The sequence below is a fragment of the Oncorhynchus masou genome, chromosome 21, assembly GCF_036934945.1.
Source record: "Oncorhynchus masou masou isolate Uvic2021 chromosome 21, UVic_Omas_1.1, whole genome shotgun sequence".
Taxonomy (NCBI): domain Eukaryota; kingdom Metazoa; phylum Chordata; class Actinopteri; order Salmoniformes; family Salmonidae; genus Oncorhynchus; species Oncorhynchus masou.
In genome coordinates this window covers 19384367-19409384 of record NC_088232.1, presented here as the reverse complement: position 1 = coordinate 19409384, position 25018 = coordinate 19384367, and the positions used below count along the sequence as shown (strand labels likewise).

At 43.2% G+C, this 25018-nt stretch overlaps 1 protein-coding gene across 1 annotated transcript in view; it reads right to left on the bottom strand.

The window, feature by feature from the left end:
- Positions 1-25018, bottom strand: part of crip2 (cysteine-rich protein 2) — a 55522-nt gene that overhangs the window by 22284 nt on the left and 8220 nt on the right. Inside the window, exon 2 of the mRNA XM_064927721.1 lies at positions 1905-1999. Coding sequence (XP_064783793.1) covers positions 1905-1999 — 95 coding nt within the window. The remainder of the gene's footprint in view (positions 1-1904; positions 2000-25018) is intronic.

The window sequence follows — 25018 nt, the reverse complement described above, 5'->3', positions numbered from 1 at the left end:
CCGCCCCCTTTGGTAGTTCTATCTTGTCTGAAAAGGTTGTAGTTTGGGATGAAAATGTCCGAATTTTTGGTGGTCTTCCTAAGCCGGGATTCAGACACAGCTAGAACATCCGGGTTGGCAGAGTGTGCTAAAGCAGTGAATAGAACAAACTTAGGGTGGAGGCTTCTAATGTTAATAACATGCATGAAACCAAGGCTATTACGGTTACAGAAGTCATCAAAAGAGAGCGCCTGGGGAATAGGAGTGGAGCTAGGCACTGCAGGGCCTGGATTCACCTCTACATCGCCAGAGGAACAGAGGAGTAGTAGGATAAGGGTACGGCTAAAAGCAATACGAATTGGTCGTCTAGAACGTCTGGAACAGAGAGTAAAAGGGGGTTTCTGGGGGCGATAAAATAGTTCAAGGTATAATGTACAGACAAAGGTATGGTAGGATGTGAATACAGTGGAGGTAAACCTAGGTATTGAGTGATGATGAGAGAGATATTGTCTCTAGAAACATAATTGAAACCAGGAGATGTCATCGCATGTGTGGGTGGTGGAACTAATAGGTTGGATAAGGTATAGTGAGCAGGACTAGAGGCTCTACAGTGAAATAAGCAAATAAACACTAACCAGAACAGCAATGGACAAGGCATATTGACATTAAGGAGAGGCATGCTTAGTCGAGTGATCAAAAGGGTCCAGTAAGTAGTGAGGTTGGTTGGGGTCGCGGCGATTTAAACAGCTAGCCGGGCCATCGGTAGCAAGCTAGCATAGGATGGAGGTCTGTTATTAGACACCTCGTGCGTTTCCGTCGGTAGGATTAGTGGGGTTCCGTGTGGTAGATATAACCTGAAAGGCCACACAGCAAGGTAGAAGCCACTGCTCCAAAACCTCCATAAAAAAGCCAGACTACGGTTTGCAACTGCACATGGGAACAAAAATAGTACTATTTGGAGAAATATCCTCTGGTCTGATGAAACAAAAATAGAACTGTTTGGCCATAATGACCATCGTTATGTTTGGAGGGAAAAGGGGGAGGCTTGCAAGCCGAAGAACACCATCCCAACTGTGAATCACGGGGGTGGCAACATCATGTTGTGGGGGCGCTTTGCTGCAGGAGAGACTGGTGCACCTCGCAAAATAGATGGCATCATGAGGCAAGAAAATGATGTGGACATATTGAAGCAACATCTCAAGACATCAGTCAGGAAGTTATAGCTTGGTTGCAAATGGGTCTTCCAAATGGACAATGACTCCAAGCATACTTCCAAAGTTGTGGCACAATGGCTTTAAGGACAACAAAGTCAAGGTATTGGAGTGGCCATCACAAATACCTGACCTCAATCCTATAGAAAATTTGTGGGCAGAACTGAAAAAGCATGTGCGAGCAAGGTCTACAAACCTGACTCAAGTTACACCAGCTCTGTCAGGAGGAATGGGCCAAAATTCACCCAACCTATTGTGGGAAGCTTGTGGAAGGCTACCTGATTCATTTGACCCAAGTTAAACAATTTAAAGGCACTGCTACCAAATACTAATTGAGTGTATTTAAACTTGTGACCCACTGGAAATGTGGTGAATTGAATAAAAGCTGAAATAAATCATTCTCTCTACTATTATTCTGACATTACACATTCTTAAAATAAAGTGGTGATTCTACCTGACCTAAAACAGGGAATTATTACTAGGATTAATGGTCAGGAATTGTGAAAAACTGAGTTTAAATGTATTTAGCTAAGGCGTATGTAAACCTCTGACTTCAACCGTATCTGGATGTAGTGTGAGTGAGTGTGTGAGTGAGTGTCAATCAGTCAATATAAAACTTGGTTTTCCCGATTAGGTTATACCTCGTGGACCTATAGGGATTGATCCTATGCCTGTGAGCCTATAGACCCATAGACATCATTGATTATTGCTCACCTCAGCATGTCCCCCTGCGTTCAGGGTTTTGTTACAGCGGCCACACTTCAGACAGAACTTATGCCAGTCCTTCCCCAGAGATGACACCTTCTCAGCTAGAGAGAGAGAGATGAGAGAAAGGAGATAGAGCGTGAGAGGAGAGAGAGCGAGCGAGGACGAGAAGACGTCATGAGTGTAAATACGCTTAAATAATGAGGCATTTCACTGATTTCAATGACTTCACATCCTTATCTCTCAGAAGGCTGTAACTTTACTTTCCTTAGAGAATGTAGGTCATTGCTTTACAGTAGAATGATTCTCTGTTCACTCCACTGATTCTTCTCTTGCCTCCTCAGAGCTCAGAGAAAGGAGCATTAGGATAATGTCTGAGGGTGCTAGTGCACTATACAGGACGCTGCTGTAATAATGTCATCATCACACAGACAGACGGCATATGCATGAGGCCGAGTACAGCTGGACAGCAGGGTGTCAACAGTTAGCCCAGATCCCTTAATATCCCTCCTCTCCTCCCCCTTCCTCTCTCTCTATACCCCACCCCCCTCTCTGATCCCCCCCCCAACCCCACTCCTCCTCATCCACCCCGTTTCTATCCCCTTTCAGTCTTAGTCTCTCTCCCAGACCAGACACTTCCCCAGACAGGAGTGGTCCTAATTATAGCCAAGTTTCCAATTATACCTACCTACCTCTCCCTCCCTCAGACAATGGTCCAGAAGAGGCCTACAGGACCAGCTAACTTCACTACAGGAAAAACCTTCTCTAATCATGGCAGGCCACAATCAGCCGGACGTCAGGCCGCTTCCTACAGTACACCTCCCTTATCGCCCCATTTCTTCCTCCCTCGCTTCTCCACCTGGAGTGAGCAGGATTGTTTCAGATCCCCCTCAGCTCAGCGACTGACTTGCGACGAGGCTGTTCATTTTGTCTCCAAGACAGTTTCACTGTCAACTGCACTAAAACAAAAGGAGGATGTAGACAGTAACTACAGTTGGACCTCCCACAAACACAACATAACACAGCCTAACCTGAACATATCACCAGTGATAATAGTTACAGGGGTCAGGGGAAATTCCCCTAAATCAATGATTAGCCTCTAAATCAATGATTTCTGACCAGTGACAGTGTCCAAAGAGAATTTATGAGTGGGATAGGAGGGACATGAAGAGGCTATAATGCCAGCTGTCATTGTGTGTTTGTGTGTGTGCGTGTTGTGTGTGCAGAGGGACAGAAGGGTATGCCAATCCTCTGTCATTGTATGAGGGTTAGGTGATAAACTGAACAAATAAACAGCTCTTCAGTTTAAATGGATGTTATTATTGTAAGAGGAGAGAAGTTGTTAAAAGGGGTGTATGGGTTATGAGTGTGTGAGTTATAGTGTGTGTGTGTGTTGCAGTGTAGGGGGATGGTCTGGCTGTCTATCCGCTGGCTATCCTCCAGCTAACCACTCCCCCTATACGATACCACACACACGCATACCATTATCCAGCCTGGGAGACTGGAGGCACAAACACACACAGTGTGAACCTTTCCCACTATGGCTAGAGAACATACAATATTGGCACCCTTGCACATTTCTTAAATAATTCTCTATTTCTTCTCAAATAAATAGAAAACAATTATATATACTTTGGTTCTCCAGAACCTGTTATTGGATTTTCAACATTGCAGAAACCATTTTATTCTTGTAAGCTTAAGTTTCCAATTTGAATTCAGAAAACAAAGACACATTTTTTTTGGTTGCATACCCTTTGGCCAAGATAACTGCCAACAATCGCTTCTTGGAGCCACCAACGAGCTTGAATTTTGCCCACTTTTCAGCATCAAACTGCTCTAATTCATCGATGTTTGAGGGGGTACCCTCCACTAACTACTGTTTTAGTCCTTTGTAGCTCAGTTGGTAGAGCATGGCTCATGTAAAGCCACAGTAGTGGGTTCGATTCCCGGCACCACCCATACATAAAGTGAATGCATACATGACAGTCAATTTGGATAAAGTGTCTGCTAAAAGGTGTTATTTATTATTATGATTCTGATCTTGCCATTGGTTCTGGATGCGATTCACATCTGGACTCTTCGCTGGCGACTCCAGAACAGTCCAGTGTTTCTTCTTGAACCATTCCAGGGTGCTTTTGATGTGTTTGGGGTTGTTGTCTTGCTGGAAGACCCATAACCTTCAAGAGACACTGGGTTGAACATTGCACTCCATAACACCTTGATAATCAGCTGATTTCATGATGTCTTGCACACATTCAATCCCCCCAGTTTCAGAGGCAGCAAAGCAACCCCACAGCATTATCCAACCTCCCCCATGTTTGATTGTAGTGAGGGTGTTATGTTCTTTGAATGCTTTGGCATTTCTTTGCTGCCTCTGGCACTGGGGACCTTGCACATCATGAAATCAGCAGATTATGAGATGTTTTGGGGACTGATGTTCAACCAAGTATCCAAACACCAGGTCTCCAATGAAGGTTGTGGGTCTTCCAGCAGGATAACAATCCCAAACACATCATAAAACAACTAGGAATGGTTCAAGAAGAAACACTGGACTGTTCTGACGTGGCCAGCGAGTAAAAAGATGCAGTAAGCACATTGATGGCTACAAGAAGAGTTTGTCTAAAGTTATCTTGGCCAAAGGCTGTGCAACCAAGTACTAGCTCCGGGTGCCAATAGTTTTATCCATGCCTTGTCTTTATTTTCTAAACAAATTGTTTAAACTTAAGTCAACAAAATTAAAATTGGTTCTGCAATGTTAAAAATCCAATAAGGTGTGGGGACCAAATGTTTTTTCAATTTGAACTTATTTGAGAAGAAATAGGGAATTATTTAAGAAAAGTGCAAGGGTGCCAATATTTTGGCCCTATAAAAAAAAAATGTTTCTTTTTTTTCACCTGATTGCGTTTAGTTTTTCGGAAAAACTATATGGCCCTACAATATATTTGTATATAACTGTAACTCTGAATAATAACACCCAGTAACGGCTGACTCTCATTCCTGCGGGATTCCGTGAAGTTCTATAGTCAAGTTCTGGACAGGACAGGATAGACAGTTTACAGGATTGGGCAGTACAGGAATAGTTATGAGCTTTTTTTGAGGGGGGAAGGGGTGGGGGGTTATAAATACGTAATGTGTGGAGCATTTCATACAAAAAACTGTGTAGGCCTAATATAGTATACCTTATTAAAATCTGTACAAAATAAATAGCCATTTCCCCTTCCCCTTTCTTCGGTTCACTCTCTTGACTCGCTCCAGTTGTAGCCAGTCACGACTTTACCTCAGATGCACACAGAGGCGTACACAATTACACATGTCCATATCCATGAGTTCATCCGACTCTAGAAAAGTACAAGGGCTGCCTTCATTGCCAAAATCTCTTAATGTGGTTGTTATCTGCTGTGTATAGGCAACTGTCTCATGAGCGCTGTGCAGCAGCCAAATGGAGCAGTTGCTATGGCTACTCACACACAAAGCAGCTGTATTCCATTAGTGGAAACCAAGACTGTTCTCAGGGCAAATCTGTCGATTTTGACTAGCAGAACTGACTTTTCGAAGCAGGTTAGGATAATTAACGTGGGAGGTTAGGATAATTAGGTTAAGGTTAGGAAAAGGGTGAGGGTAAAATGCAAATACTGTCCCTGATGCAACGCAAACATTATCAACCTACAACCAGGCTTGCCCTGAGAACAGTATTGGTGTGCCGAGTACTCGGACAAAACGAGTATCATAACGGATATGGAGAATTTTCCGAACACAACATCAGTAAAAAAAAAAATCTAATCAGCTGCCAGCATGCTTCTCTTTCACTCAAACAGTGTGAAGCTCTAAACAGCCATTGCCTAGTTCGTCTGTCTGTATTGAAACGGGCGGGGTATCGGTTGAGCTTGCTGCATCGATTAGATTAGAACAAGCCACTCTTCCTCTGCTCTCACTTCCACAGACAGACACATGCATGGCTGTTTCACTCACTCACAGTCACTCATCTCAAGGCACAAGTCTGCCCTTCTCCAAACATTGTGTATGAATCAGAATCCATAGCTAGTCATTGTTGTTCAATCTAGTTATTTGCTGTCAACTTTGCTGAGGCCATATGGTTGTTTTCATCTATCTACCTGGTGTTGTTGAGTAGGCCTATCTTGTCCGTTTAATTATTCCATTGCTGACAACGTCAGTTGTTATGTCATGATCCAAGCCCTAGCTTGCTTAATATTTTTATTTATTCTCGCCCAAGCATGTTTACCGAGTGACAGATCATTAGAAGATAAAATTACAAATGTATAGTTTATTTTTTAAATTATTATTATTTTGGGGGGGGGGAATTTTACCCCTTTTTTCTCCCCAATTTCGTAGTATCCAATTGTTAGTAGCTACTATCTTGTATCATCGCTACAACTCCCGAGACGAAGGTCGAAAGCCATGTGTCCTGCACACTTGAGAAATAGTCTTTACCGGCATTTAAAGCACACTTCCGGGTTTTCTGATCATGAGTAAATCCGATTACGAGTATCAAGTGTGATAAAACAGATACAATTACGAATATGAGTATGCTGACATCGGTACACCCCTAGTTTCCTCTAATGCGATGCTGCAGCAGAGCGGGGTCAGACAGAAAAGCAGCTAAAGGATTCCGCATGCATCGCCTAACCGAACCGAACGAGTGTGCTCGCGTCCTCCCTTTACATATCTTTGCTTGAAAAATGAGAAAAAGCAGCAACAGTACTGTTTGTCCATCTTGATGCCGTAGCTTGTATACACTTCAAAATAGTCAGAATTCATTAATTCAGCTAAAATTAATGACAGATTTCTTGAGTTTACATTTTTGCAGAGATCTTAGTCCCGCAATTTTACATCTAACTAAAATGTTTGGTGCAGTATTTGAAAAAGTTTGTATGAAAACGAGTCGTATTTCATTGAATGAAAACAAATTAATGTGTGTTTAGTATGAGAGAGGGAGACAGAGTGTGTGAGGAAAGGAAGGATAGTGTGTGTGTGTTTTAACTGAAGAATAGAAGGTTTCATGCAGTGTTTTCCCTTACTGACACAATGACATGCAGATCATTATGCATGTACACTGCTCCAAAAAATAAAGGGAACACTTAAACAACACAATGTATCTCCAAGTCGATCAAACTTCTGTGGAATCAAACTGTCCACTTAGGAAGCAACACTGATTGACAATAAATTTCACATGCTGCTGTGCAAATGGAATAGACAACAGGTGGAAATTATAGGCAATTAGCAAGACACCCCCAATAAAGGAGTGGTCCTGCAGTGGGGACCACAGACCACTTCTCAGTTCCTATGCTTCCTGGCTGATGTTTTGGTCACTTTTGAATGCTGGCGATGCTTTCACTCTAGTGGTAGCATGAGACGGAGTCTACAACCCACACAAGTGGCTCAGGTAGTGCAGCTCATCCAGGATGGAACATCAATGCGAGCTGTGGCAAGAAGGTTTGCTGTGTCTGTCAGCGTAGTTTCCATAGCATGGAGGCGCTACCAGGAGACAGGCCAGTACATCAGGAGACGTGGAGGAGGCCGTAGGAGGGCAACAACCCAGCAGCAGGACCGCTACCTCCGCCTTTGTGCAAGGAGGAGCAGGAGGAGCACTGCCAGAGCCCTGTAAAATGACCTCCAGCAGGCCACAAATGTGCATGTGTCTGCTCAAACGGTCAGAAACAGATTCCATGAGGGTGGTATGAGGGCCCAACGTCCACAGGTGGGGGTTGTGCTTACAGCCTAACACCGTTCAGGACGTTTGGCAGTTGCCAGAGAACACCAAGATTGAAAAATTCTGTAAAGAGCCCTGTGCTCTTTACAGATGAAAGCAGGTTCACACTGAGCACATGTGACAGACGTGACAGAGTCTGGAGACGCCGTGGAGAACGTTCTGCTGCCTGCAACATCCTCCAGCATGACCGGTTTGGAGGTGGGTCAGTCATGGTGTGGGGTGGCATTTCTTTGGGGGGGCGCACAGCCCTCCATGTGCTCGCCAGAGGTAGCCTGACTGCCATTAGGTACCGAGATGAGATCCTCAGACCCCTTGTGAGACCATATGCTGGTGCGGTTGGCCCTGGGTTCCTCCTAATGCAAGACAATGCTAGACCTTGTGGCTATAGTGTGTCAGCAGTTCCTGCAAGAGGAAGGCATTGATGCTATGGACTGGCCCGCCCGTTCCCCAGACCTGAATCCAATTGAGCACATCTGGGACATCATGTCTCGCTCCATCCACCAACGCCACGTTGCACCACAGACTGTCCAGGAGTTGGCTTTAGTTGCTTTAGTTCAGGTCTGGGAGGAGATCCCTCAGGAGACCATCCGCCACCTCATCAGGAGTATACCCAGGCGTTGTAGGGAGGTCATACAGGCACGTGGAGAACACACACACTACTGAGCCTCAGTTTGACTTGTTTTAAGGACATTACATCAAAGTTGGATCAGCCTGTAGTGTGGTTTTCCACTTTAATTTTGAGTGTGACTCCAAATCCAGACCTCCATGGGTTGGTAAATTTTGATTTCCATTGATCATTTTTGTGTGATTTTTGTTGTCAGCACATTCAACTATGTAAAGAAAAAAGTATTTAATAAGAATATTTCATTCATTCAGATCTAGGATGTGTTATTTTAGTGTTCCCTTTATTTTTTTGAGCAGTGTATATTCCTTCCTCCCATTCCTTCAGCCAAATCAAATTTTATTTGTCACATGTGCTGAATACAACAGGTGTAGACCTTACCGTGAAATGCTTACTTACAAACCCTTAGCCAACAATGCAGTTTAATTAAAATAGAGTTAAGAAAATATTTCCAAAATAAACTAAAGTAAAAAAACAAAAAAAAAAACATGAAATTACACAAGAAAATAAGGGGGGGGGGGGGTCAATGCAAATAGTCCGGGTGGCCATTTGATTAACTGTTCAGCAGTCTTATGGCTTAGGGGTAAAAGCCTTTAAGGAGCCTTTTAGATCTAGACTTTGCGCTCCAGTACCGCTTGCCGTGCGGTAGCAGAGAGAACATTCTATGACTTGCGTGACTGGAGTCTTTGACAATTTCTGACACCACTTAGTATATAGGTCCTGGATGGCAGAAAGCATAGGCCCCAGTGATGTACTGAGCTGTACGCTCTACCCTCTGTAGCGCCTTACAGTCGGATGCCAAGCAGTTGCCATACCAGACGGTGATGCAACCGGTCTGGATGCTCACGATGGTGCATCTGTAGAACTTTTTGATGATCTCGGGGCCCATGCCAAATCTTTTCAGTCTCCTGAGGGGAAAAAAAGGCGTCTTTGGTATGTTTGGACCATGATAGTCTTTTGATGATGTGGACACCAAGAAACTTGAAACTCTCGATACGCTCCACTACAGCCTGTCGATGTGAATGGGGGCGTGCTCTGCCCTCCTTTTCCAGTAGTGCACAATCAGCTCCTTTGTCATGCTCACGTTGAGGGAGAGGTTGTTGTCTCTGATCTCCTCCCTATAGGCTGTCACATAGTTGTCAGTGGTCAGGCCTACCTCTGTTGTGTCGTCAGCAAACTTAATAATGGTGTTGTGGGTGAACAAGGAGTACAGGAGGGGACTAAGCACGCACCCCTGAGGGGCCCCGGTGTTGAGGATCAGCGTGGCAGATGTGTTGTTGCCTAACCTTACCACTTGGGGGCGGCCAGTCAGGAAGTCCAGGATTCAGTTGCTGAAGGATGTGTTTAGTCCCAGGGTCCTTAGCTTCGTGATGATCTTTGTGGGCACTATGGTGTTTAACGCTGAGCTGTAGTCAATGAACAGCATTCTCACATAGGTGTACCTTTTGTCCAGGTGGGAAAGGTCAGTGTGGAGTGCGATTGAGATTGCATCATCCATGGATCTGTTGGGGCGGTATTCGAATTGGAGTGGGTCTAGGGTTTCCGGGATGATGGTTTTATGTGAGCCATGACCAGCTTTTCAAAGCACTTCATGTCTACAGACATGAGAGCTACGGGTCGGTAGTCATTCAGGCCGGTTACCTTCGCTTTCTTGGGCACAGGGACTATGGTGGTCTGCTTGAAACATGTAGGTATTACAGACTCGGTCAGGGAGAGGTTGAAAATGTCAGCGATGACACTTGCCAGTTGGTCCGCACATGCTCTGAGTACACCTTCCTGGTAATCCGTCTGGCCCCGCGGCCTTGTGAATGTTGACCTGTTTAAAGGTCTTGCTCACATCGGCTACAGGTAGGCCTTAGCAAATATGAGCAAATCAGCCATTCTATGCAGTATTCTATTGTACACTGAACAGTGTGACGTTAAATTCAATGCGTTGTATTGAGTAGAAGTGTGAATTTCAGTGACAGACATTTCCGTAGCACATGAGCAGAACATTTAGAAAACGGGAACAAGTGTCCGGGGGACGGGGCGAACAGGACGCTAGATCACAGATTTTTTTCCCACTGTGATACTTGACCTGGTATTGTATTGTTAGTAAAATGTTGGTATCGTGACAACACTAATACAGACAGATGGGATGCCAGTATTTTAACTTATCCACTTTGCTCCAGGCTGCAGCCTGGAGAGAACATTTACGTCAGCAAGCCCAATTCACAAGGTTGTTAAATTCAGGGAGGGACGCTGACAAGGATAAAGACGGACGAAGAGAGAGAGCGGGAGAGAGCGAGAGAGGAAACCTCGCCTTGACTGAGGCGACAGACGATCTCCAGAGCCAGGGAATTGAAGGGAAGTTGGGCTATAGTTTCACTGGTGTTGCATCAGCCAGCCTGAGGGAGCAGGAGCTGACCGAAACACATGTGTCCCAGAGGCTGTACCAATCACACCCCACAGAGGGACACATCTAATGCTGAATGCCAAATCAACCCTTTACTCTCTAGCCACTTCTGTAGATCTGAGAAGATTAGAGGGGTGGAAGCCAACTGCTGTATATACCACATGTCCACCCAGCCAATCAGAAAGCATTAAATAAAGATAGACAGCTACAGTATCACCATAATGGCTGTGGTCCTAGGGTAGATTTGGAATTCAGATTTTAAAGAGCTGGATGCTGAAAATATATTCTAATGTATGTGCAACAAGAAACCAAGTGTCTGAGAGTGACTTTAACCCTAGTGTTGAATGTAACTGGTACCTCACAAATCAAACCACATTCATCGCCAGGGTCCGATGAATGATGTTAGTGGATGTAGATGTAGAATGTCAACCTTTGCCATGGGATTGTGTGAATGTTGAATAGCCATTGTCTTAACCACAGCAAAGGCCATGTGGCCTTGGGGTGTTGTGTGTATTCAATTGAAAAAGAGCAGAATGGAGAGAGGATGCAGAGGGGGAACACAGGCTGAATGTTGTTCCTTCCTGTCTGCTGCAGGAGAGGGGAGGATGTGGGAGGATGGTTGTTTGTTTTGCTGTATGTTTGTGCCCTTTGTCTCTGTCTCACACACAAACAAACTATCTCTCTCTGTTATCACTGCCCCTATAGGCCCTTCAGCCCTCAGGAGTCAGGTGCATGTTGGTTAATTGGACATGCCATTATCAAAGGAGCGTTGCAATAGTTACAACGGAGTAGACTACAAATGCCTGTGTGTACTCAGCTGGAGTGGATAGGGGAGAGGAGAAGGGATGATGGGGGATGGGACAGGAAAGGGAAATGGAGGAGAGAGGGGGGGCTTACAGTGTTGAGGGGCTGAAGAACAGATGGGTCCACATGACAGCTGATGTAGAAATTAGTCCAACCAACCAACCGTAATTTTGAAATATTTAACCTACAGTACACATGTAAATACTTTACATTCAATGAAAAACACACAATTTATATACTGTATTCAGGGTTGGGGTCAATTCCAATTCAATTGCTTTTTAATGAGGAATATTTGAATTGAAATCGAAATGTCAGTTTACTTCTGGAATTGACTGAATTTAAATAGATTTAACTCCAAATCTGACTGTATTACAAGTATATTGAAGTCTATGTTATAGAGGTTAATAACTTCTGACAGGAATATTAGTAGGACCCTATAAAATCCACGTTGTGGAGAACCCGAACAAAGTCACGAAATCCAGACATTAAAACGGAATTTAACAATATTCAAAAATGTATTGAATTTAGGACATCAACTAAGTGTATTGAACGTATTAGAAAACGCATTAATTTGCCCGAGTTAATCATAAAACATGAACAAAATGCATCAGTGATTCATGTTTTCCGCAAACTTCCAGAAACGGCACAGGAATGCACCTGTCTCTGTGTGTTGTATGTGATGCAGGCGCATGTCTACACTTTGTACAGCCGTTAGCAATGATGCTAATGACAACCTTCTAATGACAAGCTTTCCCAAAAACCTTCTCAATTAAATGTGAACTACAAAGTAACCTGTGCCTACCTGACAGAATGATATCATGATTATATGCATCAATTCAGTAGCCATTTGCTTTGCAAACTATGCAATCACATGAGCGCCACAAAAACGTCGCTAACCAAACAATGGTCTCTTGCTGGTGCGCACTTGGATTAAATGGTAGCCTAACTACACCTCAAAAGCCAAATTTCTTCTATTTTTCCGAGACCTCAAAAGTCTCCTGATGTGGTTTAAGCATTGTTGTGGACATAGAACATGCTTTTATATTTAAAAAGTGTAATTTTGAGAGCAAAAACCATTATCATCATTTTGTTATCGGGAACCTGGAAAAATGAAACGGAGAAAACAGTATTTGAGAAAAAACGAAATGGAATCAGGCAAACCATGTAAAGGGCCCTATGTTAGGCTTTATCAATATAAGGCAGCTACTGTAGGCCTACATAAATGACACCTAAATTGCAACACATACACACACATCCACTCATACAATCCTTCATAGATTGCTTCTATCTAACCAGTCGTTAAATGGTAATAGTTGTGTGAGGTAAACGCTATCAGATATGTGAGGGCAGAAGTCATTATGTTGTCTTCCTTCTGAGTGGATTTCAGTACAATTTTAATCCAGTTATAGTATGATAAGAGGTCTATATACGAGGTAGCAACACTGTCCCACTGGACATTCCTTCCCGTTCCTGTGGCAGTACTGTTGCATGCTGGTAGTTGTGTCAGTGTTGTCCAAGGCGGAGTAGTCTAGTGATTATTTGTCTGTGATGACTTCTCAGACTTTGTTTAACAGTCACAGAGATGTGTGGGTGCAGCATGCGTATTGCATACACCACCAGTCAAAAGTTTTAGAACACCTACTCATTCAAGGGTGTTTCTTTATTTTGTACTATTTTCTACATTGTACAATAATAGTGAAGACATCAAAACTATGAAATAACACACATGGAATCATGTAGTAACCAAAAAAAGTGCTCAATCAAAATATATTTTATATTTGAGATTCTTCAAATAGCCACCCTTTGCCTTGATGACAGCTTTGCACACGCTTGGCATTCTCTCCACCAGCTTCAAGAGGTAGTCACCTGGAATGCATTTCAATTAACAGGTGTGCCTTCTTAAAAGTTAATTTGTGGAATTTCTTTCCTTCTTAATGCGTTTGAGCTAATCAGTTGTGTTGTGACAAGGTATGGGGTGTATACAGAGGATAGGCCTATTTGGTAAAAGACCAAGTCCATATTATGGCAAGAACAGCTCAAATAAGCAAAGAGAAACGACAGTCCATCATTACTTTAAAACATGAAGGTCAGTCAATACGAAAAATGTCAAGAATTTTGAAAGTTTCTTCAAGTGCAGTCGCAAAAACCATCCAGCACTATGATGAAACTGGCTCTCATGAGGACCGCCCCAGGAATAGAAGACCCAGAGTTACCTCTGCTGCAGATGAGAAGTTCATTAGTGTTACCAGCCTCAGAAATTGCAGCCCAAATAAATGCTTCACAAAGTTTAAGTAACAGACACATCTCACCATCAACTGATCAGAGGAGACTGCGTAAATCAGGCCTTCATGGTTGAATTGCTGCAAAAGAAACACTACTAAAGGACACCAATAAAAATAAGAGACTTGCTTTGTCATGTCTTATTATGTCTGTTCCTGTCCTTTCTCTTCACTCTGTCTCTCTCTGCTGGTCTTTTTAGGTTACCTTCTCTTTCTCTCCTTCTCCAGCTGTTCCTCATCTCCCCTAACTAGCTCATTCACCCTTTCCCCACCTGTTCCCTTTTTTCCCTCTGATTAGGTCTCTATTTCTCTCTCTGTTCCTGCTACTTTCGGTGTCAGATTCTCGTTTGTGTTTCTCATGCCAGAAGCAAGCCATCGTCTCGTTTGCTTCCACCTAGTCCTATCCTGTCGGAGTCTGCCTGGCAGGTGCATCCTGCACTCTACTAACTATCTTTTGTTCCATTGACAACGTCGGAAGAGGATCTATGCCATTCCTGTTTTTTCATTAAAAGAACTCTGTTTCTGTTAAAACCGCTTTTGGGTCTTCACTCAAGTACATAACATGCTTGGGCCAAGATACACGAGTAATGGACATTAGACTGGTGGAAATGTGTCCGTTGGTCTCGAGTCTAAATTTGAGATTTTTGGTTCCAACCGCCGTGTCTTTGTGAGACACGGATGACCTCTGCATGTGTATTTCCCACCGTAAAGCATGGAGGAGGAGGTGTGATGGTGCTTTGCTGGTGACAGTCTAATTAAAAAAAATTCAAGGCAAACTTAACCAGCATGGCTACCACACCCTTCTGCAGCGATACGCCATCCCATCTGGTTTGGGCTTAGTGGAACTATAATTTGTTTTTCAACAGGACAGGTCTATTTTACCAAAAAGGAGAGTGATGGAGTGCTCCATCAGATGACTTAGCCTCCACAATCCCCTGATCTTAACCAAATTGAGATGGTTTGGGATGAGTCGGACCGCAGAGTGAAGGAAAAGCAGCCAACAAGTGCTCGGCATATGTGGGAACTCCTTCAAGATGGTTGGAAAAGCATTTCAGGTGAAGCTGGTGGTGAGAATGCCAAGAGTTTGCAAAGCTGTCATCAAGGTAAAGGGTGGCCATTTGAAGAATCTCAAATATATTGTGATTTGAACACTGTTTTGGTTACTACATGATATGTGTTATTTAGTTTATTATTCTACAATGTAGAAAATAGTACAATAAAGAAAAAACATTGAATGTGTGTGTGCTGTGTTTGTGTGTGGGTCATGTGTGAGAGTTATGGTGTTTGGGTGCTTCTGGCTCGTTGTTGATAATTAAACTGCTGTAATTAAGCCGTTTGGGACACTTGCCCATTAGAAGCCTTCCCCCTGTAGACCTCCTTGCTAAATTACTAGTTCCCTCTTATAATTTCCCCACACCGCTAATGTCTGGTGTAATTACCGTCCCTGTTTTCACAGACCATAAGCGCCTGGGCTTGCTCGCACACACGCACACACAGAAACACAGACACAGAGACAGACAGAGACCCCACTATGGCTAGAGAACTTAACTGTCCAAAGAATAACGCTCACAGTAGGCCTAATGGCTTCCCTGCCGAACATGATCCTAAGTAGCAGCACATCATATAATTTTGAACAAACAAAATACGTAACCGAATCACAGAGACAACTTTCTGCTAAACCTGTATCACTGATAGCAGCGTAGCACTTCCCCTTTGAGATATAGTCTATCACATGGCTAATCTCATATCGGGCTTGGCATGTTTTCAGAAACAAATTTTCCTCAATGCTGACTCTATTAGATCCATCTTGACTCCCATGTTCCCTGGGAGAGAAGGTTGTGAATGATGTGTGTCTATGATAGAACAGTTCTGTGAACAGTTGCTGTGGCCTCACATGCACCTTACAGCCCCTTATAGTCAAGTTTTACCCACACTGTGAACATTGTCAACTGTAGGTTTGCTTTGTTACAAAAATGGCTCATCCAGACGAAGTCGTCCTGAGTCAAAAGGATGAGGTAACATAGGAGGGGTTAACACAAGCACACCTCCATCCTAGGGTTAAACCAGGCTGCCAACAGGGGGTTAAACACAACCACACCTCCATCACCTCCATCCTAGGGTTAAACCAGGCTGCCAACAGGGGGTTAAACACAACCACAACTCCATCACCTCCATCCTAGGGTTAAACCAGGCTGCCAACATGGGGTTAAACACAACCACACCTCCATCACCTCCATCCTAGGGTTAAACCAGGCTGCCAACAGGGGGTTAAACACAACCACACCTCCATCACCTCCATCCTAGGGTTAAACCAGGCTGCCAACATGGGGTTAAACACAACCACAACTCCATCACCTCCATCCTAGGGTTAAACCAGGCTGCCAACAGGGGGTTAAACACAACCACACCTCCATCACCTCCATCCTAGGGTTAAACCAGGCTGCCAACATGGGGTTAAACACAACCACAACTCCATCACCTCCATCCTAGGGTTAAACCAGGCTGCCAACAGGGGGTTAAACACAACCACACCTCCATCACCTCCATCCTAGGGTTAAACCAGGCTGCCAACAGGGGGTTAAACACAACCACAACTCCATCACCTCCATCCTAGGGTTAAACCAGGCTGCCAACAGGGGGTTAAACACAACCACAACTCCATCACCTCCATCCTAGGGTTAAACCAGGCTGCCAACAGGGGGTTAAACACAACCACAACTCCATCACCTCCATCCTAGGGTTAAACCAGGCTGCCAACAGGGGGTTAAACACAACCACACCTCCATCACCTCCATCCTAGGGTTAAACCAGGCTACTAACAAAGGGTTAACACAAGCACACCTCCATCCTAGGGTTAAACCAGGTTGCCAACAGGGGGTTAACACAAGCACACCTCCATCCTAGGGTTAAACCAGGTTGCCAACAGGGGGTTAACACAAGCACACCTCCATCCTAGGGTTAAACCAGGTTGCCAACAGAGCGTAAGGGATAGCGTCGCAAGAGTTATTTCACATATTTCAGCCAGATAAAAGATAAGACCATATTTACTATACAGAGGAGATCAAAGGAACCACAGACTGAAGAGGAGAGCTTAGCTCACCACAGGAGCTCAAAGCACAGCTAAGCTGCTTATACAGGACTGGACAGGTACAGTATCAGGCATATCAATCGCTTTCTGACCTCTGTCTGCTTCTCAGCAGTAGAAGCAAAATATGTTTTGTTCAACTGTCATCAGAACTCACACTGCCCACTGGCTATACCTAAATGTAAAACGTTACCATTGTTTTTAACAGGCTAGCTGTCCTTTAGGATTTGACACATCATCAACAGTGTTGACCTTGTTAACTACCACATCATGAGGGTGATGAGGATGGCCTTTCATTAGTGGGTCAAGATGGGGTAAGTGCTACACTGCTAGCAATACAGAAAGTCCGAAAGTCTGTGATTCAATTACGTGTTTTGTTTGTTCAAAATTATGTGATGTGCTGCTACTACATAGGATCATATTCAGGTTGACACGGGAGTGAAAATTCATTCTTCTCGTCTTGTCCTGTCCAATATTTTCCCTAAATATCCTGATCCTGCAACAGTTCTAGAACCCGGGAAGTTTCCTGTCCTATCCCGATAAAAATCACTCCGGTCCCGTGCTCATTTTTACGCACAGAAATCAATATGCTTCCCATCCGCAACATTCTAGAACAGTTGATGCATATATTATGATGACATTCTGTGACGTTTTTCTTTTTGATCCTCGGCAAGGGTTTTATCGGCTGTTCGTGCACACCAAAAAATGTCTTCAGGCCAGCCGACGTGTACGCCCCTTCGCCGGTCACTAGTTAACAGTAGGGATTCCCACAAACACTGCTCCCAACTTTTAATACATTAGGCCACAAACAAAATTTAAGGAGCACCAGAAAGAAATTGATTTGTGATACAGTTTAGGCTTACATTAGGCCTATATGAATCCTACCTTTGAAGCACATCTTTTCCTTTCTTCCTGTGCCAATCAAATTAGCCTAAACCTACTGTCAAGTTACATTACCAGGTTGTTAGCTAGCTAGGTGACATGACTGAACAACGTTGTTTGTTATCAAACCAAAAATTTGCGACACAGGATTATTTTAAAATAGTCCGCGACATGGTTTGTGAAATTATATCAAATGTGTGCGAATCCCGATAGAAAGTAAAAAAAGACATCTCTGGTAATATGGGTCATATTGTTTTTACCGCTTCCACTAGAGACAAGCCGTTTTCTTTGCTGTAAAGCTGTAAACATGCCGGTCGCGAAACGGTGCTCCATATTCCCTCTCTGACAAACAGAGGCTGCATTTTAGTCAACTTGCAAAGTCTACTCTGGGCCTGTGATCTTGGTTATAACAGGCGATGAAATTATACAATGTATCACCACGGCTTGCTTTGCCCTGTGCTGTTCCAATATAACAAATGTACAACTAATGTACAACAACAGAAGACTCATCAGGGTCTGTCTGCATCCCCGCTCGCCATCACTGCTAAATTCTATTTTTTTTTTACACTGATTGGAGGAATAGATGTACATGAAGAGTGGACAGAGAGAAGCTGTGAGAGTGGGCTGGTAGGGGATGGGGCTGGCTGATTACAGATGCCACATGTGATGTGGGCATGGAAGTAAAGTAGATAGTGAAGTGGACCCATGCATACAAGAGACTAGTGGCTGTTGTTTCAATTCAACTGAATGTATAAACCAAACTGAGTATATCAACATTCTCTAACAGGCGCCAGCAGGTTCTTTCGATCTGTAGGGCTGAAAAATGTAGTAGTATCATATGAAACGGTACAACGGTATTCGAAGATGTTGGTATCATAAGTATCATGATGTTTTGGTACCGTGATATTACTGTGGTACCGTGCAACACTAGTCTGTACTGGTCAAGAGGAAAGCACCATTTTCATAGCCTCTCTGCCTTGCCTTATTCCCCTTTCGGGGCGGCAGGTAGCCTGGCGGGTAGGAGCGTTGGGCCAGTAACTGATAGGTTGCTGGATCGTATCCACGAGCTGACAATGTAAAAATCTGCCGTTCTGCCCCTGAGCAAGGCAGTTAACCCGCTGTTCTCCGGGCACCGATAATGTGGATGTCGATTAAGGCAGCCCTCCGCTCCTCTTTGATTCTGAGGGGTTGGGTTAAATATGGAAGACACAGCCTCTCATCCTCAGCTCCAACTCATCTGCAACCACTAACCAGCCAGGACATTGTGTTCTGAACTGGAGAGTCTAGGCTACATGTAGGTCAACATAGCTCTCAGAGAAGTACTAGGCTGAAATGCCTAGTACAGGACTGTGTGACTTACTGCTAATGATTACTAATGACATAGCATGTGTCCCAAATGGCACCCTGTTTCCTACATAGTGCACCACTTTTGATCAGGGCCCATAGGGCTCTGGATAATAGTAGTGTGCTATTTAGGGAATAGGGTGCCATTTGGGATGCCTATTGTACTGTATGCAGGTTACTTTGCACCTGTGGTCTGGCCGCTGTTTACTTGTGGAACCAAATGCTATTTGTAATTCACATCACCTTCACAGAGTCACAGAGCAAGCACAGTAAGTGCTTAAATAAAAGGGTCTCAGACGCGTTGAGTTCACTACACAAGTTGGTAGTGTTCAGCTGAATTGGCTAAGATAGATAAAAGGGGTAGGCGGGGTGTAAATGAATGATTTTCTGCACCTAGACCAAAACCAAATTAGAGCGGCTTCACTGCAGTCAGATTGGATGTCTTAATATAAAAAATATACACTACCGTTCAAAAGTTTGGGTTCACTTAGAAAATGTCCTTGTTTTTGAAAGAAAAGCAATTTTGTGGTCCATTAAAATAACATCAAATTGATCAGAAATACAGTGTAGACATTGTTAATGCTGGAAACGGCAGATTTTGAAACGAATATCTACATAGGCGTACAGAGGCCCATTATCCTCAACCCTCACTCCTATGTACCAATGGTACGTTGTGTTAGCTAATTCAAATGTGTCATTATAAAAGGATAATTGATCATTAGAGAATCCTTTTGCAATTATGTTAGCACAGCTGAAAACTGTTGTGCTGATTAAAGAAGTGAAGAGGTGACTCTGGGATTTGATTTTACCTTAATTTAGGCAAGTCAGTTAAGAACAAATTCTTATTTTCAATGATGGCCTAGGAACAGTGGGTTAACTGCCTTGTTCAGGGGCAGAATGACAAATGTTTAACTTGTCAGCTCGGGGATTCGATCTTATAACTTTTCGGCTACTAGTCCAATGCTCTAATCACTAGGCTACCTGCCGCCGGGATGCTGGCCTTCTAGGAAGAGTTGCAAAGAAAAAGCCATATCTGAGACTGGTCAATAAAAAGAAAAGATAAAGATGGACAAAAGAACACAGACACTGGACAGAAGAACTCTGCCTAGAAGGCCAGCATCCCGGAGTCGACTCTTCACAGCTGACGCTGAGACTGGAGGTCGACCGATTAATCGAAATGGCCGATTAATTAGGGCCGATTTCAAGTTTTCATAACAATCGGAAATCGGTATTTTTGGGTGACGATTTGCCTATTTTTTATTTATTTTTTATACCTTTATTTAACTAGGCAAGTCAGTTAAGAACACATTCTTATTTTCAATGACGGCCTAGGAACGGTGGGTGAACTGCCTCGTTCAGGGGCAGAACGACAGATTTTCACCTTGTCAGCTCGGGGTATCCAAACATGCAACCTTACAGTTAACTAGTCCAACGCAATAACGACCTGCCTCTCTCTCGTTGCACTCCACAAGGAGACTGACTGCCTGTTACGCGAATGCAGTAAGCCAAGGTAAGTTGCTAGCTAGCATTAAACTTATCTTATAAAAAACAATCAATCAATCATAATCACTAGTTAACTACACATGGTTGATGATATTACTAGATATTATCTAGCGTGTCCTGCATTGCATATAATCTGACTGAGCCTACAAGCATACAAGTATCTAAGTATCTGACTGAGCGGTGGTAGGCAGAAGCAGGCGCGTAAACATTCATTCAAACAGCACTTTTGTGCGTTTTGCCAGAGTGTCAAGCATTGCTTGAGTGTCAAGCATTGCGCTGTTTATGAGTTCAAGCCTATCAACTCCCGAGATGAGGCTGGTGTAACCGAAGTGAAATGGCTAGCTAGTTGGCGCGCGCTAATAGCGTTTCAAACTTCACTCGCTCTGAGCCTTGTGGTTTCCCTTGCTCTGCATGGGTAATGCTGCTTCGATGGTGGCTGTTGTCGCTGTGTTGCTGGTTTGAGCCGAGCGAGGAGAGGGACAGAAGCTATACTGTTACACTGGCAATACTAAAGTGCCTATAAGAACAGCCAATAGTTAAGGTTAATGAAATACAAAAGGTATGGAGGGAAATAGTCCTATAATTCCTATAATAACTTCAACCTAAAACTTCTTACCTGGGAATATTGAAGACTCATGTTAAAAGGAACCACCAGCTTTCATATGTTCTGAGCAAGGAACTGAAACGTTAGCTTTCTTACATAGCACATATGCACTTTTACTTTCTTGGACAAAAAATTTGCTTTTCTTTAAAAAACAAGGACATTTCGAAGTAACCCCAAACTTTTAAACGGTAGTGTAGATATATAATAATAATAATTTAAAAAACAAATTAGGCCTAAACATCAGTTCTCAACTTCAGGAGTTTGTTCCTGTACAGGAACCAAATCAGCGGAAATTCCAGAGCGCCAACTAATTGTACTCGTTAAAACTCAAACTTTCATTAAAATTCACATGCAGGGTACTCAATTCAAGCCACACTCGTTGTGAATATAGCCAACATGTCAGATTTGTAAAATGCTTTTCGGCGAAAGCATGAGAAGCTATTATCCAATAGCATGCAGCCCCCAGAAACACACAAAGGGGACGTAAACAAAGAAATTAGCGTAGCCGGCGCTACCCAAAACGCAGAAATAAATTCTAAAACATTCATTACCTTTGACGAGATTCTTTGTTGGCACTCCTATATGTCCCATAAACATCACAATTGGGTCTTTTTTTTCGATTAAATCGGTCCATATATACCCAAAATGTCCATTTATGAACAACGTGAAATCCATGTAAAAAGGCACCTTTCCCAACGCAACGTAGTTTTTTTAAATTCATAAAGTTGCCTATAAACTTTGACAAAACACTTCAACCTACTTCTGTAATCCAAGTTTAGGTATTAGTAAACGTTAATAAATGATCAAATTGATCACGGAGCGATCTGTATTCAATAACTAGACGTTTACAAAACGAAGTGCAGTTCCTCACGGACATTTTTTTCAGTTGCGCACCTGAAGACCGGATGTGCTAGTAATGAATCTAACCAAGGAAAAAGGGCCCTGGTAATCACAACACTGGCGACATCGTGTGGAATCTGTAGGAATTACAAGTACAGTTCCATCATTTATGACAAGCCTTAGACAATACAAACACTGGCGGATGGATTTTTCTTTGTAGATTTTGTGATGAGGTTTTCTTGCGATTTTGACAACGGAACTCGTTCTGTTATAGTCACAGACACCATTGAACCAGTTCTAGAAACTTCAGAGTGTTTTCTATGCACACATACTAATCATATGCATATACTATATTCCTGGCATGAGTAGCAGGACGTTGAAATGTTGCGCGATTTTTAACAGAATTTTGAAAAAAGTAGCACGATCTCTAACAGGTTTTAAGGATCATATCCTAAGAACCAGAGTTTAGAGAGTATCAGTGTGCACTGTAAAATGTATTTATTCTATATTTTGGTTTTCTACTATGCATGTTAGTATCCCAAAGAGATTTCCCTTTGGAGATTAACAGAGTATAATCTAATTTTTCTGCTTGAGTCCCATGCACCCGTCTGTGACTAACACATTTGATTATTAAGAACTGAGAAAGGCACCGACCATCTGTTTTATTGAACCTTTATTTAACAAGGCAAGTCAGTTCAGAACAAATTCTTATTTACAATGACGGCCTACACCGACCAAACCAGGACGAATTGTGCTCCGCCCTATGGGACTCCCAATCACGGCCAGTTGTGATACAGCTTGGATTTGAACCAGGGTGTCTGTAGTGATGCCTCTAGCACTGAGGTACAGTGCCTTAGACGCTGCGTCACTCGGGAGCCAACATTTTAAGGGCACAGCATAGTCTGTCCCAAATGGCACCCTATACAGTGCACGACTTCCCTATGTGCAGTGGTCAAAAGTAGTGCATACATAGGGGATTGGGTGCCATTGGAGCGCAATAGTGTTATCCCTGTTAGAGGATCAAACTGTGACTGGAAGAGGCATACAGATAGACAACAGGGCCCTTCCTTGACCAGCTATAGTTTCACAGGGGCTCGAGGGTTATTATGCAACCCAATGCCACATGAGGCACCGAATCAAGAAATTACATTACATAACGTAGCCTAGGCCTAATGTGGAGCATTCAGTCAGCCCCAGGGGCAGCCAAGTGATAAACAGGGTACTCCACCATGAACAGGGAGAAAGAGCAGATTGTGTGTGTACGGTGTGTGTGTTTCAGTGTGTGTATGAGTGTGTAGCCTACGGTGTGGGAAATATGGTATCCTTCTCTTCTGCCCTGAGAGCCTGTCTAAGAGGAGGACTAAGGTATTCTAGCAACCTGAAAGGACAAATGCATGTAGCTACTATACACAGAAAAAGACAGAAAGAGCCTTGTGTGAATAGAGGTGTTGCTACTCATTATAATGCAGGAGGCACTTTGAGGCTCGCTTTAAATAAAGACCAAGCCATGTCAATCAACTCCCCTCCACTCGCCCCATCCCGCCTCGCTCCCCCTGCCACCTCTTTAAGATTCAGGAGAGGAATTTAAGGCCTGGGTTTAGAAAGAGAAAGAGTATGATTTTTTTTTATTTTAAAGAGAGGGATAAAGAGATGTAGAGGGATAGAGAGAGAGAGGTTCAAAGACCTCTCTGATGAGGATAGGCTACCCGTCCTGTTGGTGGATGACGCATAAAGCTGTGGGTTGGCAGCGCACTACATTGCAGCCTGCCATAAAAGAAGGGATAGTGTCTGACAGAACAACCAACCAGCACATGTCCTCTATGCCATTGCTTTTGTCCATTGTATGGATTTTTTTACCCTTGATTGTCCCATTGACAATCTTGATGATAATTATTTCAATTATGTTAATATTGTAAATTAATCACTTAAGGACAGAGACCCACAGGGAATTGTGTGTGTGGAATTATATGCTTTGGCAATATGCACTTTGTTACGGGATGGAGAGAGAGATTTAACATAATAATAATAATAATAGAGTCATGGCAGCACAGCATCATTCACTTCCTAGTTTTTCACTTATCATGCTGTGCACAAATGATGCTGCCTGCCATTATATTGGCCCACTTAGCCTATTTCAGGTCCACGTTTGGTTTACTGAGCCGTGCCACCATGCACACACTCACAAACACACACACACAATTCCCTGTGGGTCTCTGTCCTAGTCACGTCAATCAATAGTCCCTGTGCATTTCCAATACAGTTTTACATCGGTAGAGCTGCAGCAGTTGGAACACTAGAACTCTCTTCTGACAGATGTGCACCATGCACTCTGGGAGTTAAGAGTTCTCGGCAACGAGTGAAGAAGCAGTCATCCTGACCTAGGCTAACCCAAGGGACATTCTGCATTCTTTCTCTGCCTACACTTGGGCTAAGGTTTTATTATGGATGTATTTGGATTTCATTAAGTTAGCTTAAATTCGTGAGAATCCTAAATATAGGCTAAACACCACCCTACTTTATACTCTTGATTCTTTAATCTGGTACAGACTCTCTTCATGGGATAGAAACACTATGAATAAGTAGAGACACAAGCTAAGCAGAGATTTAACACCAAAAATACATTTGAAATAAGATGATTGTAAAGGCTTTAAAACGCCACTAACACAGTCAACATGTGTATTAAGTTACTGGCGACTTAAATGTCACCATCTGCTAACAGCAGCCCAATAAAGAACAAATGGAAAATAATAAAACACTTCCTTTCGAAGCAAAAGTTTCCATTCCAGACAGTGGCTTACCACCAAGGGTTTAAAACGACAGTCTATATAGTATCAAGAAAAAGAGAGAATTTAAAAAAGAATGAAATAAAGAAATAGGTATAGATAAAATGCCCGCTGTTCCAATATTGGGCAATGCCAATTACTGGAGAACGAGGTTGGACAAGGCAAGGCGGGTCCTTTTCTACAGATGGCAATGCCAAATATATACTGGCAAACATAGAATTCAATGTAGAAATGCTTGAGCTAAGATGATCCTT